We start from the raw sequence: 20,000 nt of genomic DNA, 5'->3' as shown, positions 1-20,000 counted from the left end.
TGTTATTAAAATGCTCGTTTGGTTATCAGTTATATCAAAGTCGTATAAAAGTCACAATATCGAAAGCTTTTCAAACTTGCGTATTGCTGTTAGCAGTGTGGTGTGACTAGTGTAGAAAGAGCCTTGATTTGTTTCAAAACAAATGACCCATCAAGACTGAGTTTGGAAATACAATTTCTCCAAACGATGGCACACTATTTTCAATGCAAAATAGAAATAACATTTGATTTATTTCTAAAGATTAATGGCCTCCAATGAGACATGATTTGAATTCAATGGAAGAGATCCCTTGGTCAATGATGTCCAATATGGTCTCTTAGAGTTGTACAACATTTTACACAGTAGAAGAGTTAAAAGAGTCAATTCAAAATGAATCACGATTCAAGACATTAGGAACTCAATTGAATCACCGGGGGAAAAGGCTCTCATAGTAATAAAGCAAAATGAGAGATTTACAGATGACATCAAAAGTTGTGACTTGAGTCCCAAATCTTCCATCTTGCAAACATGTGGCGTGTTTATTAAAACAATCAAAATAATTTTCAACATTTTTTCTAGAAAATTAGAGTACATAAATGTCAATAAATGGGTTTGACTGTGTTAACATTTCAGACTTGCATCACATATGATCTTTGGCTACAGGCTTCAAAACTTTTCCAATCTGTTCTGCTCATGTCTCATATAGGTATGAATAGGTTTACAAACACGTTAATTATTTTTTTCAAATTGACAAAATGTGGAACAAATGGAAGTAAGCTTACTCTGGCATTCTTTTACAACGGGATTAAAACCTTCTGGAACCACTGCATACACTGGTCCATTGTTACCGATTGGATATTCTGTTTCTGGAGAGACATCCTAGATAGGTATGAAAAGACAATTTTCATGAAAGTGTTAAACAGGGTAACACGTTTTGGTTAAGACTGAGCTACACACACCACACACACACACCACAACACACACACCACACACACACACATATATATATATATATATATACACATATGAGTGTTGGTGGGTACTTGTGGGTTCGAGAGTGCTCGATAATATTTGTTAGAGCACATAAAAATATATAAGGCCACTCGGGTTTTTTTCCCAATACAATTGTTTCTATGTCCTTCATTTCGTCAATCGACATTTATCTGTATTATGCTATTTCTTTCGAGAGTTCGATGTAGTTTATTTATTTACGTCTTATTTACGCTAAGTATGTCAATGGTTTGGCGGTGATTAGTGTTGTTATTTAGTGGCATAATGTAATGTGTTCTAATTATATGTGTGTGTGTTTGTGTATGTTTGTGTCTATACATGTTGGTGTGTGATGTGATGGAAATGTCAACAACATCTCACTACATAACAACAAAATCACCGCCCAACAAATTATGACAATCTTAGCAAAAGTAAGGATGAAAATAAGTAAACAACATCGAACTCTCAAAGAAAAAGCACACAACGCTTAAATATCGACAGACGAAATAGAGGACATAGAATCAATTCCCTCGGGAAAAACCGTGATTGACCTTATATTTGTATATAGATTCATATATATATATTATATATATAATATATATATATATATATATATATATATTATATATATATATATATATATTATATATATATATATATATATATATGTTTATATCTGTAATAATATATATATATATAATACTATATAGAACTGTGTATGTGTGTGTGTGCGCTTTTGTATGTGCGCGCGGATATAGAAAACATAATTAAACATATTATTTTTTAAAGTTTATATAACCCCATTTTTATACATAGTTTCCATTTATCAGCAGATTTATTGCTTACCTCTGGACTATATGTCCCGAAATTGTCATCATTGGGGAATTTGTACGTTTTAGTTGTGTCTGGATTTTCCACTTTGAAGATTTCGTATACAACATCATCTGATTTGATCGTAAAGCGCGTTCCCTCTTTCTCTGTGAAAACAATTCAGGCAATGTATAATTGATGATGGATAGAATCAAAACTGAAGAAGAATGGAAAAGAACACAGCAGAAACCAGTGGGAGAGAAAATAGGAAGAAGAGGACGGAGGTGGATTGGATACACCCTTAGAAAGAATGACTCCAATATAACAAAGACAGTATTGAACTGGAACCCTCATGGCAGCAGATCAAGAGGAAGGCCACGAGGAACAGGGAAAAGAATTAAAGGAGCTTATATACAGAAAGGTGAGAAGACATGGAACGAGATAAAAAAAAAGTTAGCTCAGGATAGAGAAGGATGGAAACTGTCTGTGGCCTGATCCAGGGTTAAAAAAGAAATGATGAGGATGATAATTGCATAATTTTTTGTTTAGCACAATAACAGAGACACACTCACACACACACGCACTCATATTCATATATTATATATATTATTATATATATATTATATATATATATATATATATATATATATATATATATAATAATAAATATCTTTCCTCAGCGTTTTCACCCTCTCTCTTTCCCTCTCGTTCTCGCTCTCTCTCTCTCTCTCTTCCCCTCTCTCTCTCTCTCTCTCTATTTCTCTCCCTCTCTCTCTTTCTCTGTATCTCCCTCTTCACAAATTATTTCTCTTTATATATATAATCTTTTTATACTACTAAAAACGAAGAAAAGTGTTTATATAAACTTACATATTGAAGGTAACAAAGTATCCTAGATTTAATTTGAGGATCTAATGCATGTCCATTATCTCTAAACTATGATTTTTTAAACAAAGTATCAAGAGTAAAACAAATGAACAAACATACCAATATTAGCTGGTTGTCCTGAAGTTGCAGCAGCAATAATAAAGATATGAAGGAGAAAATATGATTAGTTAATCATTAGTTAATCATTAATTTTTTTTGCTTGAAATTTATCTATATTCAATATTTCATGTGTTTTTAAAATCATAACAGTAACAAACAATTTATACACCGCAGTATTTTAACATTAATGAAAATGGGCAGAATCTGGTTTTGCATCCGAACGTGATTTAAGGACGAAACTAAGAATTATATTTTCATTTTATATTAAGTACACCACATTGATTTTGTCAGATTCTGACTCTCATTTTCAGTTTTATCTCGTAAAAACGTTTAGCAACATTATTGGAAACTAACCAGGTCCTGTTGTTGCATAAACAGGTGTAGTGGCTCCGGGTTGTTCTGAAAACATGAAAAGAGATAAGAAAATTGGGACTTATGTAATACGAGCACATCATACATTATTCTGTCTATAAATACAAAACCCGAGAGTACATGTTAAACATTTTAGTTGCCTTGCATAAAGGGTAGGATGGATTTATATGATCTTCATCATTTTATGTGTGATGATGTTTGTGTATTAACTACTCTCAATATTCATGACATGATGATGGATTCTAACATAATCCACACCATCATCATCATCATCATCATCATCATCATCATCATCATCATCATCATCATCATTATAGTTTTTGTTATTTTTATAGATTTTGATTAACGTAGTATTATTCTGGATTCCAATATGGCATTATTATTATTTGTCTCTTTGGAATAAATATTGCGAAAAATAATCGTAACATGTCTAAGTATATAAAATATTCTTAATTCTGTAACCGTTGTTGCTTTTCTTGATAAAGTAAATTAACTGTATCATATCTGCTGTAGTTTGTAGCTGTTAAGGTTCCTGCAATGAAAACGGATTTTATATGATAAAAGTCCACATGATACAACCATTATCTATTTTTTAAAAAACAAATTCCATCTTGTATAATATCAAAGATGTTTTTTGAAGAAACGATGCGAGTGAGGAGGTGCAAAAAGGAGATAACAGAAAATTTAGATGAGATAGAAGAGAGAGAGAGGAGAAGAGAGAGAGAGAGAGAGAGAGAGAGAGAGAGAGAGAGAAGAGAGAGAGAGAGAGAGAGAGAGAGAGAGAGAGAGTAGAGAGAGAAAGAGGTAGTAGGTTTTGACAGGAAAGATTAAACTAAAGCGAACTTTTCATGATTACTGTATATAATTATACATCCTGAATATGTTTCTCAAATCAATTTCTTATATACTGAATCTTATTAAGTTAAAAATATATGTTAGCATTAAAAAAACCCAACTTACATCCTGGTCCTTAGCTTTCAACACTTGAGGTTTCTTTGGAGGTACAACAGATCCACTGGGAGTGAACTTAACATACTCAACATACGGACTCTTTGGACTAGCAATTTCAACCAATTTCTGACCATCCGGCAAAGATGCCCTTGGGAGTCCATCTACATCTAGTTCCTCTGCTACCATTGTGCCATCAGGACACTCATCTTAATGTTGAGAGAAAAAAATAGCTATTAGGCATTGATGTGATGTCTGTCTTTGCCTATCTTTAAGACTTTATAAAGTGCAAAATACACATAAACAAATACTTTCAGGAAGATTTTAAAACAAACACTTCAAAATAGGATTGTGCAATAAAAATCAAAATTATTTGTACCAAAATATAACGATACATTTCACGACGAAATTACAGAGGAAAATAACTTAAAGGAACACAACTTGTGTAATAGGAATTGAACCATATAACATAAACGATTCTTAAATTCTATCAGTGAAGCCAGTAACAAGTTTGAGACATCGAAATTAATGGATTCCGTTTCTTACAAGCTGAAGTAGTTCCAGAGGGAGCAGAGCTAGTTGTTCCTGATGGAGCAGAGCTTGTGGTGCCAGATGGAGCAGAGCTGGTTGTTTCAGAGGGAGCTGAGCTTGTAGTACCTGATGGGGCTGAACTTGTAGTACCAGATGGAGCTGAGCTTGTAGTACCTGATGGAGCAGAACTTGTAGTACCAGATGGAGCAGAGCTTGTAGTACCAGAAGGAGCTGAGCTTGTAGTTCCTGATGGAGCAGATGAGGTTGTTTCAGAAGGAGCTGAACTAGTTGTTCCTGATGGAGCAGAACTTGTGGTGCCAGACGGTCCGGTTGTTGTAGGTTCTGAAAAGTGGAAGTAAAGTAGATTTATTTCTTTCCTTTCCAACTCATGGATAGCAATTCTCTTTATATATTTTATTTACCCTCTCTTCTTAAAATAAAAGCTATACTTGTTATTAAAATGCTCGTTTGGTTAACAAACTATGCCAGTTTTATCAAAGTCGTATAAAAGTCACAATATCGAAAGCTTTTCAAACTTGCGTATTGCTGTTAGCAGTGTGGTGTGACTAGTGTAGAAAGAGCCTTGATTTGTTTAAAAACAAATGACCCATCAAGATTGAGTTTGGAAATACAATTTCTCCAAACGATGGCACACAATTTTCAATGCAAAATAAAAATAACATTTGATTTATTTTTAAAGATTAATGGCCTCCAATGAGACATGATTTGAATTCAATGGAAGAGATCCCTTGGTCAATGATGTTCAATATGGTCTCTTAGAGTTGTACAACATTTTACACAGTAGAAGAGTTAAAAGAGTCAATTCAAAATGAATCACGATTCAAGACATTAGGAACCCAATTGAATCACCGGGGGAAAAGGCTCTCATAGTAATAAAGCAAAATGAGAGATTTACAGATGACATCAAAATTTGTGACTTAAGTCCCAAATCTTCCATCTTGCAAACATGTGGCGTGTTTATTAAAACAATCAAAATAATTTTCAACATTTTTTCTAGAAAATTAGAGTACATAAATGTCAATAAATGGGTTTGACTGTGTTAACATTTCAGACTTGCATCATATATGATCTTTGGCTACAGGCTTCAAAACTTTTCCAATCTGTTCTGCTCATGTCTCATATAGGTATGAATAGGTTTACAAACACGTTAATTATTTTTTTCAAATTGACAAAATGTGGAACAAATGGAAGTAAGCTTACTCTGGCATTCTTTTACAACGGGATTAAAACCTTCTGGAACCACTGCATACACTGGTCCATTGTTACCGATTGGATATTCTGTTTCTGGAGAGACATCCTAGATAGGTATGAAAAGACAATTTCATGAAGTGTTATAACAGGGTAACACGTTTTGGTTAAGACTGACTCACAACACATGCAAACATAACACACCACACCACACACACACACATCAAACTTACGATAATATATATACTATTATACACATATGGAGTGTGGGTGGTACTAGTGGGTTCGGAGTGCTCGATAAATTTTGTTAGAACATAAAAATATAAGCCACTCGGTTTTTCAAACAATTGTTCTATGTCTTATTCGGTCATATCGACATTATCTGTATTATGCTATTCTTTCGAGAGTTCGATGTGTTATTTATTACGTCTTATTTACGCTAAGTATCGTCAATGGTTGGCGTGATTAGGTGTTATATATGGCAAATGTAATGTTCAATTAAGTTGTGTGTGTGTTTGTGTATGTTGTGTCCAACAGTTGGATGTGGATGTGATGGAAATGTCAACAAACATCTCACTACATGAACAAAAAACCCCAACAAATACACCTGCAATATAAAATTCACGGCACAACTTACAAAGTAAGAAAGTTAAATACCATAGTTCAATAGTGACAACAGAGGAAGATGAACCGAACATACGAGAAGAATAATCATAGTCAAACCTTCATGGACATGGAAAATTTGAAAAAAAACAGATGTGTATCATGATTAGTATTCAGATTTATAATAGCTAATATAGTTCAATAATATATGTTATATCTGATAAATTATAATATATATAATATATAAATAACATAAGACTGTGTATGTGTGGTGTGCGCTTTTGAGTGGCGCGGATATAGAAAACCATAATTAAACATAATTTTTTAAAGTTTATAAACCATTTTATACATAGTTCCATTTATCAAAGATTTATGCTTCCTGATATATGCCGAAATGTCAATATCATTGGGGAATTTGTACGTTTTAAGTTAGTACTGGAATTTCCACTTGAAGTTTGTATACAACATACTGATTGATCGTAAAGCGCGTTCCCTTCTCTGTGGAACAATCAGCAATGTATAATTGATGATGGATAGAATCAAACTGAAGAAGATGAAGAACCAGCAGAAACCAAAGGAGCAGAATAGAAGAAGAGGACGAGGTGGATTGGATACACTTAGAAAGAATGATCCAATATAACAAAGACAGTATTGACTGAACCCCATGGCAGGTCAAGGGAAGCCCGAGGAACGGGAAAGAATAAGGAGTAATACAGAAAGGTGAGAAGACATGGAACGAGATAAAAAAAAAGTTAGCTCAGGATAGAGAAGGATGGAAACTGTCTGTGGCCTGATCCAGGGTTAAAAAAGAAATGATGAGGATGATAATTGCATAATTTTTTGTTTAGCACAATAACAGAGACACACTCACACACACACGCACTCATATTCATATATATTATATATATATATATATATATATATATATATATATATATATATATATATATATAGATAAATATCTTTCCTCAGCGTTTTCAACCTCTCTCTTTCCCTCTCGTTCTCGCTCTCTCTCTCTCTCTCTCTCTCTCTCTCTCTCTCTCTCTCTCTCTATTTCTCTCCCTCTCTCTCTTTCTCTGTATCTCCGTAGTCACAAATTATGACTCGTTAAATATATAATCTTATTATACTACTAAAAACGAAGAAAAGTGTTTATATAAACTTACATATTGAAGGTAACAAAGTATCCTAGATTTAATTTGAGGATCTAATGCATGTCCATTATCTCTAAACTATGATTTTTTAAACAAAGTATCAAGAGTAAAACAAATGAACAAACATACCAATATTAGCTGGTTGTCCTGAAGTTGCAGCAGCAATAATAAAGATATGAAGGAGAAAATATGATTAGTTAATCATTAGTTAATCATTAATTTTTTTTTGCTTGAAATTTATCTATATTCAATATTTCATGTGTTTTTAAAATCATAACAGTAACAAACAATTTATACACCGCAGTATTTTAACATTAATGAAAATGGGCAGAATCTGGTTTTGCATCCGAACGTGATTTAAGGACGAAACTAAGAATTATATTTTCATTTTATATTAAGTACACCACATTGATTTTGTCAGATTCTGACTCTCATTTTCAGTTTTATCTCGTAAAAACGTTTAGCAACATTATTGGAAACTAACCAGGTCCTGTTGTTGCATAAACAGGTGTAGTGGCTCCGGGTTGTTCTGAAAACATGAAAAGAGATAAGAAAATTGGGACTTATGTAATACGAGCACATCATACATTATTCTGTCTTATAAATACAAAACCCGAGAGTACATGTTAAACATTTTAGTTGCCTTGCATAAAGGGTAGGATGGATTTATATGATCTTCATCATTTTATGTGTGATGATGTTTGTGTATTAACTACTCTCAATATTCATGACATGATGATGGATTCTAACATAATCCACACCATCATCATCATCATCATCATCATCATCATCATCATCATCATCATCATTATAGTTTTTGTTATTTTTATGATTATGATTACGAGTATTATTCTGATTCCAATTATGATTATTATTATTTGTCTGCTTTGGAATAAATATTGCGATAATAATCGTAACATGTCTAAGTATATAAATATTCTTAATGTACCTGTTGCTTTTCTGATAAAGTAAATAACTGTATCATCTGCTGTAGGTTTGTAGCTGTTAGGTTCCTGCAATGAAACGGATTATGATAAAATCCACATGAAAACCATTATCATTTTAAAGAACAAATTCCACTTGTTACTATCAAAGATATGTAAGAGAGAGAGAGAGAGAGAGAGAGAGAGAGAGAGAGAGAGAGAGAGAGAGAGAGAGAGAAGAGAGAGAGAGAGAGAGAGAGGAGAGAGAGAGAGAGAGAGAGAGAAAGAGGTAGTAGGTTTTGACAGGAAAGATTAAACTAAAGCGAACTTTTCATGATTACTGTATATAATTATACATCCGAATATGTTTCTCAAATCAATTTCTTATATACTGAATCTTATTAAGTTAAAAATATATGTTAGCATTAAAAAAACCCAACTTACATCCTGGTCCTTAGCTTTCAACACTTGAGGTTTCTTTGGAGGTACAACAGATCCACTGGGAGTGAACTTAACATACTCAACATACGGACTCTTTGGACTAGCAATTTCAACCAATTTCTGACCATCCGGCAAAGATGCCCTTGGGAGTCCATCTACATCTAGTTCCTCTGCTACCATTGTGCCATCAGGACACTCATCTTAATGTTGAGAGAAAAAAATAGCTATTAGGCATTGATGTGATGTCTGTCTTTGCCTATCTTTAAGACTTTATAAAGTGCAAAATACACATAAACAAATACTTTCAGGAAGATTTTAAAACAAACACTTCAAAATAGGATTGTGCAATAAAAATCAAAATTATTTGTACCAAAATATAACGATACATTTCACGACGAAATTACAGAGGAAAATAACTTAAAGGAACACAACTTGTGTAATAGGAATTGAACCATATAACATAAACGATTCTTAAATTCTATCAGTGAAGCCAGTAACAAGTTTGAGACATCGAAATTAATGGATTCCGTTTCTTACAAGCTGAAGTAGTTCCAGAGGGAGCAGAGCTAGTTGTTCCTGATGGAGCAGAGCTTGTGGTGCCAGATGGAGCAGAGCTGGTTGTTTCAGAGGGAGCTGAGCTTGTAGTACCTGATGGGGCTGAACTTGTAGTACCAGATGGAGCTGAGCTTGTAGTACCTGATGGAGCAGAACTTGTAGTACCAGATGGAGCAGAGCTTGTAGTACCAGAAGGAGCTGAGCTTGTAGTTCCTGATGGAGCAGATGAGGTTGTTTCAGAAGGAGCTGAACTAGTTGTTCCTGATGGAGCAGAACTTGTGGTGCCAGACGGTCCGGTTGTTGTAGGTTCTGAAAAGTGGAAGTAAAGTAGATTTATTTCTTTCCTTTCCAACTCATGGATAGCAATTCTCTTTATATATTTTATTTACCCTCTCTTCTTAAAATAAAAGCTAATACTTGTTATTAAAATGCTCGTTTGGTTAACAAACTATGCCAGTTTTATCAAAGTCGTATAAAAGTCACAATATCGAAAGCTTTTCAAACTTGCGTATTGCTGTTAGCAGTGTGGTGTGACTAGTGTAGAAAGAGCCTTGATTTGTTTAAAAACAAATGACCCATCAAGATTGAGTTTGGAAATACAATTTCTCCAAACGATGGCACACAATTTTCAATGCAAAATAAAAATAACATTTGATTTATTTTTAAAGATTAATGGCCTCCAATGAGACATGATTTGAATTCAATGGAAGAGATCCCTTGGTCAATGATGTTCAATATGGTCTCTTAGAGTTGTACAACATTTTACACAGTAGAAGAGTTAAAAGAGTCAATTCAAAATGAATCACGATTCAAGACATTAGGAACCCAATTGAATCACCGGGGGAAAAGGCTCTCATAGTAATAAAGCAAAATGAGAGATTTACAGATGACATCAAAATTTGTGACTTAAGTCCCAAATCTTCCATCTTGCAAACATGTGGCGTGTTTATTAAAACAATCAAAATAATTTTCAACATTTTTTCTAGAAAATTAGAGTACATAAATGTCAATAAATGGGTTTGACTGTGTTAACATTTCAGACTTGCATCATATATGATCTTTGGCTACAGGCTTCAAAACTTTTCCAATCTGTTCTGCTCATGTCTCATATAGGTATGAATAGGTTTACAAACACGTTAATTATTTTTTTCAAATTGACAAAATGTGGAACAAATGGAAGTAAGCTTACTCTGGCATTCTTTTACAACGGGATTAAAACCTTCTGGAACCACTGCATACACTGGTCCATTGTTACCGATTGGATATTCTGTTTCTGGAGAGACATCCTAGATAGGTATGAAAAGACAATTTTCATGAAAGTGTTAAACAGGGTAACACGTTTTGGTTAAGACTGAGCTACACACACACACACACACACACACACACACACACACACACACACATATATATATATATATATATATATATACACATATGAGTGTTGGTGGGTACTTGTGGGTTCGAGAGTGCTCGATAATATTTGTTAGAGCACATAAAAATATATAAGGCCACTCGGGTTTTTTTCCCAATACAATTGTTTCTATGTCCTTCATTTCGTCAATCGACATTTATCTGTATTATGCTATTTCTTTCGAGAGTTCGATGTAGTTTATTTATTTACGTCTTATTTACGCTAAGTATGTCAATGGTTTGGCGGTGATTAGTGTTGTTATTTAGTGGCATAATGTAATGTGTTCTAATTATATGTGTGTGTGTTTGTGTATGTTTGTGTCTATACATGTTGGTGTGTGATGTGATGGAAATGTCAACAACATCTCACTACATAACAACAAAATCACCGCCCAACAAATTATGACAATCTTAGCAAAGTAAGGATGAAAATAAGTAACAACATCGAACTTTCAAAGAAAAAGCACACAACGCTTAAATATCGACAGACGAATAGAGGACATAGAATCAATTCCTCGGGAAAAACCGTGATTGACTTATATGTAATAGATTCATATATAGATATATATATTTGATATATATATTATATATATATATATATATTATATATATATATATATTATATTATATATATATATATATATATATAATATATATATATATTGTATTATATCTGTTTTTTATATATATATATATATATACATATAGAACTGTGTATGTGTGTGTGTGCGCTTTTGTATGTGCGCGCGGATATAGAAAACATAATTAAACATATTATTTTTTAAAGTTTATATAACCCCATTTTTATACATAGTTTCCATTTATCAGCAGATTTATTGCTTACCTCTGGACTATATGCCCCGAAATTGTCATCATTGGGGAATTTGTACGTTTTAGTTGTGTCTGGATTTTCCACTTTGAAGATTTCGTATACAACATCATCTGATTTGATCGTAAAGCGCGTTCCCTCTTTCTCTGTGAAAACAATTCAGGCAATGTATAATTGATGATGGATAGAATCAAAACTGAAGAAGAATGGAAAAGAACACAGCAGAAACCAGTGGGAGAGAAAATAGGAAGAAGAGGACGGAGGTGGATTGGATACACCCTTAGAAAGAATGACTCCAATATAACAAAGACAGTATTGAACTGGAACCCTCATGGCAGCAGGTCAAGAGGAAGGCCACGAGGAACAGGGAAAAGAATTAAAGGAGCTTATATACAGAAAGGTGAGAAGACATGGAACGAGATAAAAAAAAAGTTAGCTCAGGATAGAGAAGGATGGAAACTGTCTGTGGCCTGATCCAGGGTTAAAAAAGAAATGATGAGGATGATAATTGCATAATTTTTTGTTTAGCACAATAACAGAGACACACTCACACACACACGCACTCATATTCATATATATTATATATATATATATATATTATATATATATATATATATATATATATATATATATATATATATACATAAATATCTTTCCTCAGCGTTTTCAACCTCTCTCTTTCCCTCTCGTTCTCGCTCTCTCTCTCTCTCTCTCTCTCTCTCTCTATTTCTCTCCCTCTCTCTCTTTCTCTGTATCTCCGTAGTCACAAATTATGACTCGTTAAATATATAATCTTATTATACTACTAAAAACGAAGAAAAGTGTTTATATAAACTTACATATTGAAGGTAACAAAGTATCCTAGATTTAATTTGAGGATCTAATGCATGTCCATTATCTCTAAACTATGATTTTTTAAACAAAGTATCAAGAGTAAAACAAATGAACAAACATACCAATATTAGCTGGTTGTCCTGAAGTTGCAGCAGCAATAATAAAGATATGAAGGAGAAAATATGATTAGTTAATCATTAGTTAATCATTAATTTTTTTTTGCTTGAAATTTATCTATATTCAATATTTCATGTGTTTTTAAAATCATAACAGTAACAAACAATTTATACACCGCAGTATTTTAACATTAATGAAAATGGGCAGAATCTGGTTTTGCATCCGAACGTGATTTAAGGACGAAACTAAGAATTATATTTTCATTTTATATTAAGTACACCACATTGATTTTGTCAGATTCTGACTCTCATTTTCAGTTTTATCTCGTAAAAACGTTTAGCAACATTATTGGAAACTAACCAGGTCCTGTTGTTGCATAAACAGGTGTAGTGGCTCCGGGTTGTTCTGAAAAATGAAAAGAGATAAGAAAATTGGGACTTATGTAATACGAGCACATCATACATTATTCTGTCTATAAATACAAAACCCGAGAGTACATGTTAAACATTTTAGTTGCCTTGCATAAAGGGTAGGATGGATTTATATGATCTTCATCATTTTATGTGTGATGATGTTTGTGTATTAACTACTCTCAATATTCATGACATGATGATGGATTCTAACATAATCCACACATCTATCATTCATCATCTTCATATCATCATATACTACATATCATCATCATTATAGTTTTTGTTATTTTTATGATTATGATTACGAGTATTTTCTGATATACCAATAAGTAGTGATTGGACTTATTATAGACATATAGTCCATTTGGTATAAATACACTTGCGTATAAAATGTTATACATGATCTAAGTATGATAAATATTCTTAATTGTTACTGTTGTCTTTTGCTGTAAATAATAGATAAATAAACTGTATTATCATCTGCATGTATTTGATAGTCGATTATGTAGTTTCCTGCAATTGTAAAGGATTATGATAATAAATGATTCCACATGAATAACATTATCATTTTGTGTTTGGAATAATATTGCGATAATATCGTAACATGTCTAGTTAATATCTTATGTACATTGCTTCTGAAAGAATAACTGTACACGCTGTAGGTTGAGGTTGGGTTCCTGCATGAAAGGATATGATAAACCACAGAAACATTATCATTTAAGAACAATCACTGTTACTTCAAAGATGGAGAGAGAGAGAGAGAGAGAGAGAGAGAGAGAGAGAGAGAGAGAGAGAGAGAGAGAGAGAGAGAGAGAGAGAGAGAGAGAGAGAGAGAGAGAGAGAGAGAGAAAGAGGTAGTAGGTTTTGACAGGAAAGATTAAACTAAAGCGAACTTTTCATGATTACTGTATATAATTATACATCCTGAATATGTTTCTCAAATCAATTTCTTATATACTGAATCTTATTAAGTTAAAAATATATGTTAGCATTAAAAAAACCCAACTTACATCCTGGTCCTTAGCTTTCAACACTTGAGGTTTCTTTGGAGGTACAACAGATCCACTGGGAGTGAACTTAACATACTCAACATACGGACTCTTTGGACTAGCAATTTCAACCAATTTCTGACCATCCGGCAAAGATGCCCTTGGGAGTCCATCTACATCTAGTTCCTCTGCTACCATTGTGCCATCAGGACACTCATCTTAATGTTGAGAGAAAAAAATAGCTATTAGGCATTGATGTGATGTCTGTCTTTGCCTATCTTTAAGACTTTATAAAGTGCAAAATACACATAAACAAATACTTTCAGGAAGATTTTAAAACAAACACTTCAAAATAGGATTGTGCAATAAAAATCAAAATTATTTGTACCAAAATATAACGATACATTTCACGACGAAATTACAGAGGAAAATAACTTAAAGGAACACAACTTGTGTAATAGGAATTGAACCATATAACATAAACGATTCTTAAATTCTATCAGTGAAGCCAGTAACAAGTTTGAGACATCGAAATTAATGGATTCCGTTTCTTACAAGCTGAAGTAGTTCCAGAGGGAGCAGAGCTAGTTGTTCCTGATGGAGCAGAGCTTGTGGTGCCAGATGGAGCAGAGCTGGTTGTTTCAGAGGGAGCTGAGCTTGTAGTACCTGATGGGGCTGAACTTGTAGTACCAGATGGAGCTGAGCTTGTAGTACCTGATGGAGCAGAACTTGTAGTACCAGATGGAGCAGAGCTTGTAGTACCAGAAGGAGCTGAGCTTGTAGTTCCTGATGGAGCAGATGAGGTTGTTTCAGAAGGAGCTGAACTAGTTGTTCCTGATGGAGCAGAACTTGTGGTGCCAGACGGTCCGGTTGTTGTAGGTTCTGAAAAGTGGAAGTAAAGTAGATTTATTTCTTTCCTTTCCAACTCATGGATAGCAATTCTCTTTATATATTTTATTTACCCTCTCTTCTTAAAATAAAAGCTAGTACTTGTTATTAAAATGCTCGTTTGGTTAACAAACTATGCCAGTTTTATCAAAGTCGTATAAAAGTCACAATATCGAAAGCTTTTCAAACTTGCGTATTGCTGTTAGCAGTGTGGTGTACTAGTGTAGAAAGAGCCTTGATTTGTTTAAAAACAAATGACCCATCAAGATTGAGTTTGGAAATACAATTTCTCCAAACGATGGCACACAATTTTCAATGCAAAATAAAAATAACATTTGATTTATTTTTAAAGATTAATGGCCTCCAATGAGACATGATTTGAATTCAATGGAAGAGATCCCTTGGTCAATGATGTTCAATATGGTCTCTTAGAGTTGTACAACATTTTACACAGTAGAAGAGTTAAAAGAGTCAATTCAAAATGAATCACGATTCAAGACATTAGGAACCCAATTGAATCACCGGGGGGAAAAGGCTCTCATAGTAATAAAGCAAAATGAGAGATTTACAGATGACATCAAAATTTGTGACTTAAGTCCCAAATCTTCCATCTTGCAAACATGTGGCGTGTTTATTAAAACAATCAAAATAATTTTCAACATTTTTTCTAGAAAATTAGAGTACATAAATGTCAATAAATGGGTTTGACTGTGTTAACATTTCAGACTTGCATCATATATGATCTTTGGCTACAGGCTTCAAAACTTTTCCAATCTGTTCTGCTCATGTCTCATATAGGTATGAATAGGTTTACAAACACGTTAATTATTTTTTTCAAATTGACAAAATGTGGAACAAATGGAAGTAAGCTTACTCTGGCATTCTTTTACAACGGGATTAAAACCTTCTGGAACCACTGCATACACTGGTCCATTGTTACCGATTGGATATTCTGTTTCTGGAGAGACATCCTAGATAGGTATGAAAAGACAATTTTCATGAAAGTGTTAAACAGGGTAACACGTTTTGGTTAAGACTGAGCTACACACACACACACACACACACACACACACACATATATATATATATATATACACATATGAGTGTTGGTGGGTACTTGTGGGTTCGAGAGTGCTCGATAATATTTGTTAGAGCACATAAAAATATATAAGGCCACTCTGGTTTTTTTCCCAATACAATTGTTTCTATGTCCTTCATTTCGTCAATCGACATTTATCTGTATTATGCTATTTCTTTCGAGAGTTCGATGTAGTTTATTTATTTACGTCTTATTTACGCTAAGTATGTCAATGGTTTGGCGGTGATTAGTGCTGTTATGTAGTGACATAATGTAATGTGTTCTCATTATATGTGTGTGTGTTTGTGTATGTTTGTGTCTATACATGTTGGTGTGTGATGTGATGGAAATGTCAACAACATCTCACTACATAACAACAAAATCACCGCCCAACAAATTATGACAATCTTAGCAAAAGTAAGGATGAAAATAAGTAAACAACATCGAACTCTCAAAGAAAAAGCACACAACGCTTAAATATCGACAGACGAAATAGAGGACATAAAATCAATTCCCTCGGAAAAAACCGTGATTGACCTTATATTTGTATATAGATTTATATTATATATATATATATATATATATTATATATATATATATATATATATATATATATATATATATATATATATACATATAGAACTGTGTATGTGTGTGTGTGCGCTTTTGTATGTGCGCGCGGATATAGAAAACATAATTAAACATATTATTTTTTAAAGTTTATATAACCCCATTTTTATACATAGTTTCCATTTATCAGCAGATTTATTGCTTACCTCTGGACTATATGTCCCGAAATTGTCATCATTGGGGAATTTGTACGTTTTAGTTGTGTCTGGATTTTCCACTTTGAAGATTTCGTATACAACATCATCTGATTTGATCGTAAAGCGCGTTCCCTCTTTCTCTGTGAAAACAATTCAGGCAATGTATAATTGATGATGGATAGAATCAAAACTGAAGAAGAATGGAAAAGAACACAGCAGAAACCAGTGGGAGAGAAAATAGGAAGAAGAGGACGGAGGTGGATTGGATACACCCTTAGAAAGAATGACTCCAATATAACAAAGACAGTATTGAACTGGAACCCTCATGGCAGCAGATCAAGAGGAAGGCCACGAGGAACAGGGAAAAGAATTAAAGGAGCTTATATACAGAAAGGTGAGAAGACATGGAACGAGATAAAAAAAAGTTAGCTCAGGATAGAGAAGGATGGAAACTGTCTGTGGCCTGATCCAGGGTTAAAAAAGAAATGATGAGGATGATAATTGCATAATTTTTTGTTTAGCACAATAACAGAGACACACTCACACACACACGCACTCATATTCATATATATATATATATATATATATATATATATATATATATATATATATATTATATATATATATATATATATATATAACATAAATATCTTTCCTCAGCGTTTTCAACCTCTCTTTCCCTCTCGTTCTCTCTCTCTCTCTCTCTCTCTCTCTCTCTCTCTCTCTCTCTCTCTCTCTCTCTCTCTATTTCTCTCCCTCTCTCTCTTTCTCTGTATCTCCGTAGTCACAAATTATGACTCGTTAAATATATAATCTTATTATACTACTAAAAACGAAGAAAAGTGTTTATATAAACTTACATATTGAAGGTAACAAAGTATCCTAGATTTAATTTGAGGATCTAATGCATGTCCATTATCTCTAAACTATGATTTTTTAAACAAAGTATCAAGAGTAAAACAAATGAACAAACATACCAATATTAGCTGGTTGTCCTGAATTTGCAGCAGCAATAATAAAGTAATGAAGGAGAAAATATGATTAGTTAATCATTAGTTAATCATTAATTTTTTTTTGCTTGAAATTTATCTATATTCAATATTTCATGTGTTTTTAAAATCATAACAGTAACAAACAATTTATACACCGCAGTATTTTAACATTAATGAAAATGGGCAGAATCTGGTTTTGCATCCGAACGTGATTTAAGGACGAAACTAAGAATTATATTTGCATTTTATATTAAGTACACCACATTGATTTTGTCAGATTCTGACTCTCATTTTCAGTTTTATCTCGTAAAAACGTTTAGCAACATTATTGGAAACTAACCAGGTCCTGTTGTTGCATAAACAGGTGTAGTGGCTCCGGGTTGTTCTGAAAACATGAAAAGAGATAAGAAAATTGGGACTTATGTAATACGAGCACATCATACATTATTCTGTTTATAAATACAAAACCCAGAGTACATGTTAAACATTTTAGTTGCCTTGCATAAAGGGTAGGATGGATTTATATGATCTTCATCATTTTATGTGTGATGATGTTTGTTAATTAACTACTCTCAATATTCATGACATGATGATGGATTCTAACATAATCCCCACACCATCATCATCATCATCATCATCATCATAATATCATTCAATCATCATAGTTTTTGTTATTTTTATGATTATGAATTACGAAGTATATATTCTGATTCAATTATGATTATGTATTATTTGTCTGCTTTGGAATAAATATTGCGATAATAATCGTAACATGTCTAAGTATATAAATATCTTAATGTACCTGTTGCTTTTCTGATAAAGTAATAACTGTATCCTCTGCTGTAGGTTTGAGCTGTTAGGTTCCTGCAATGAAACGGATTATGATAAAATCACATGAAAACCATTATCATTTTAAAGAACAGATTCCACTTGTTACTATCAAAGATATGTAGAGAGAGAGAGAGAGAGAGAGAGAGAGAGAGAGAGAGAGAGAGAGAGAGGGAGGTAGTGGGTTTTGACAGGAAAGACTAAACTAAAGCGAAATTTTCATGATTACAGTATATAATTATACATCCTGAATATGTTTCTCAAATCAATTTCTTATATACTGAATCTTATTAAGTTTAAAATATATGTTAGCATTAAAAAAACCCAACTTACATCCTGGTCCTTAGCTTTCAACACTTGAGGTTTCTTTGGAGGTACAACAGATCCACTGGGAGTGAACTTAACATACTCAACATACGGACTCTTTGGACTAGCAATTTCAACCAATTTCTGACCATCCGGCAAAGATGCCCTTGGGAGTCCATCTACATCTAGTTCCTCTGCTACCATTGTGCCATCAGGACACTCATCTTAATGTTGAGAGAAAAAAATAGCTATTAGGCATTGATGTGATGTCTGTCTTTGCCTATCTTTAAGACTTTATAAAGTACAAAATACACATAAACAAATACTTTCAGGAAGATTTTTAAACAAACGCTTCAAAATAGGATTGTGCAATAAAATTCAAAATTATTTGTACCAAAATATAACGATACATTTCACGACGAAATTACAGAGGAAAATAAATTAAAGGAACACAACTTGTGTAATAGGAAATGAACCATATAACATAAACGATTCTTAAATTCTATCAGTGAAGCCAGTAACAAGTTTGAGACATCGAAATTAATGGATTCCGTTTCTTACAAGCTGAAGTAGTTCCAGAGGGAGCAGAGCTAGTTGTTCCTGATGGAGCAGAGCTTGTGGTGCCAGATGGAGCAGAGCTGGTTGTTTCAGAGGGAGCTGAGCTTGTAGTACCTGATGGGGCTGAACTTGTAGTACCAGATGGAGCTGAGCTTGTAGTACCTGATGGAGCAGAACTTGTGGTTCCAGATGGAGCAGAGCTAGTAGTTCCAGAGGGAGCTGAGCTTGTAGTTCCTGATGGAGTTGTTCCACTTTCTGGAAATGAAGTTTCAACCGGTGAATTCTATCTTATATGGAAAGTTTTAATTATTAGTGAAAGTCAAGTTGGGCTTCATATTTGCATGAGTTTGTATTTAATGATGACGACGACGACGACGACGACGACCACGATGATGATGATGATGATGATGATGATGTTATTGTAGTGATAGTAGTAATAGTTTTAGTATTAGTATTTGTAGTTGTAGTAGTAGTGGTAGTAGAAGTAGT

The 20,000-nt window shown here is 33.3% G+C and overlaps 3 protein-coding genes across 4 annotated transcripts in view; all 3 read right to left on the bottom strand.

Annotated features, from left to right (window-relative positions):
* LOC144964087 (uncharacterized) overlaps window positions 1-13,506 on the bottom strand; it is a 58,703-nt gene extending 45,197 nt beyond the window's left edge. Inside the window, exons 1-12 of the mRNA XM_078898028.1 lie at window positions 13,485-13,506; window positions 13,053-13,097; window positions 12,698-12,715; window positions 11,757-11,887; window positions 10,692-10,788; window positions 9,485-9,811; window positions 8,951-9,147; window positions 8,533-8,596; window positions 3,121-3,165; window positions 2,767-2,784; window positions 1,816-1,946; window positions 762-858 (exon numbers count right to left, since the gene is read on the bottom strand). Coding sequence (XP_078754154.1) covers window positions 762-858; window positions 1,816-1,946; window positions 2,767-2,784; window positions 3,121-3,165; window positions 8,533-8,596; window positions 8,951-9,147; window positions 9,485-9,811; window positions 10,692-10,788; window positions 11,757-11,887; window positions 12,698-12,715; window positions 13,053-13,097; window positions 13,485-13,506 — 1,192 coding nt within the window. The remainder of the gene's footprint in view (window positions 1-761; window positions 859-1,815; window positions 1,947-2,766; window positions 2,785-3,120; window positions 3,166-8,532; window positions 8,597-8,950; window positions 9,148-9,484; window positions 9,812-10,691; window positions 10,789-11,756; window positions 11,888-12,697; window positions 12,716-13,052; window positions 13,098-13,484) is intronic.
* LOC144966664 (uncharacterized) lies at window positions 4,002-8,172 on the bottom strand. Its single transcript, XM_078903421.1, has 4 exons — window positions 8,068-8,172; window positions 5,839-5,935; window positions 4,633-4,959; window positions 4,002-4,295 (listed from the first exon to the last, which is right to left on the bottom strand). The coding sequence occupies exons 1-4, from the start codon at window positions 8,170-8,172 to the stop codon at window positions 4,039-4,041; spliced, it is 786 nt and encodes a 261-aa protein (XP_078759547.1). The 3' UTR covers window positions 4,002-4,038.
* Window positions 13,507-14,277: 771 nt separating the features above from the next.
* LOC144966212 (uncharacterized) overlaps window positions 14,278-20,000 on the bottom strand; it is an 89,259-nt gene continuing 83,536 nt past the window's right edge. The window contains exons 52-59 of one of the 2 annotated variants that reach the window (XM_078902388.1): window positions 19,515-19,766; window positions 18,981-19,177; window positions 18,622-18,683; window positions 18,141-18,204; window positions 16,837-16,967; window positions 15,857-15,953; window positions 14,650-14,976; window positions 14,278-14,312 (exon numbers count right to left, since the gene is read on the bottom strand). In XM_078902388.1, the coding sequence (XP_078758514.1) occupies window positions 15,869-15,953; window positions 16,837-16,967; window positions 18,141-18,204; window positions 18,622-18,683; window positions 18,981-19,177; window positions 19,515-19,766 (791 nt within the window). In that variant the 3' untranslated portion in view covers window positions 14,278-14,312; window positions 14,650-14,976; window positions 15,857-15,868. Of the gene's footprint in view, window positions 14,313-14,649; window positions 14,977-15,856; window positions 15,954-16,836; window positions 16,968-17,804; window positions 17,823-18,140; window positions 18,205-18,621; window positions 18,684-18,980; window positions 19,178-19,514; window positions 19,767-20,000 lie in introns of those variants that run through there. The other variant, XM_078902389.1, reaches the window with a different exon arrangement.

The sequence above is a fragment of the Berghia stephanieae genome, chromosome 2, assembly GCF_034508935.2.
Source record: "Berghia stephanieae isolate SIO BIC M18660-M18661 chromosome 2, UCSD_Bste_1.3, whole genome shotgun sequence".
NCBI classification, from domain to species: domain Eukaryota; kingdom Metazoa; phylum Mollusca; class Gastropoda; order Nudibranchia; family Aeolidiidae; genus Berghia; species Berghia stephanieae.
This window is presented reverse-complemented; position numbering and strand designations above follow the sequence as displayed.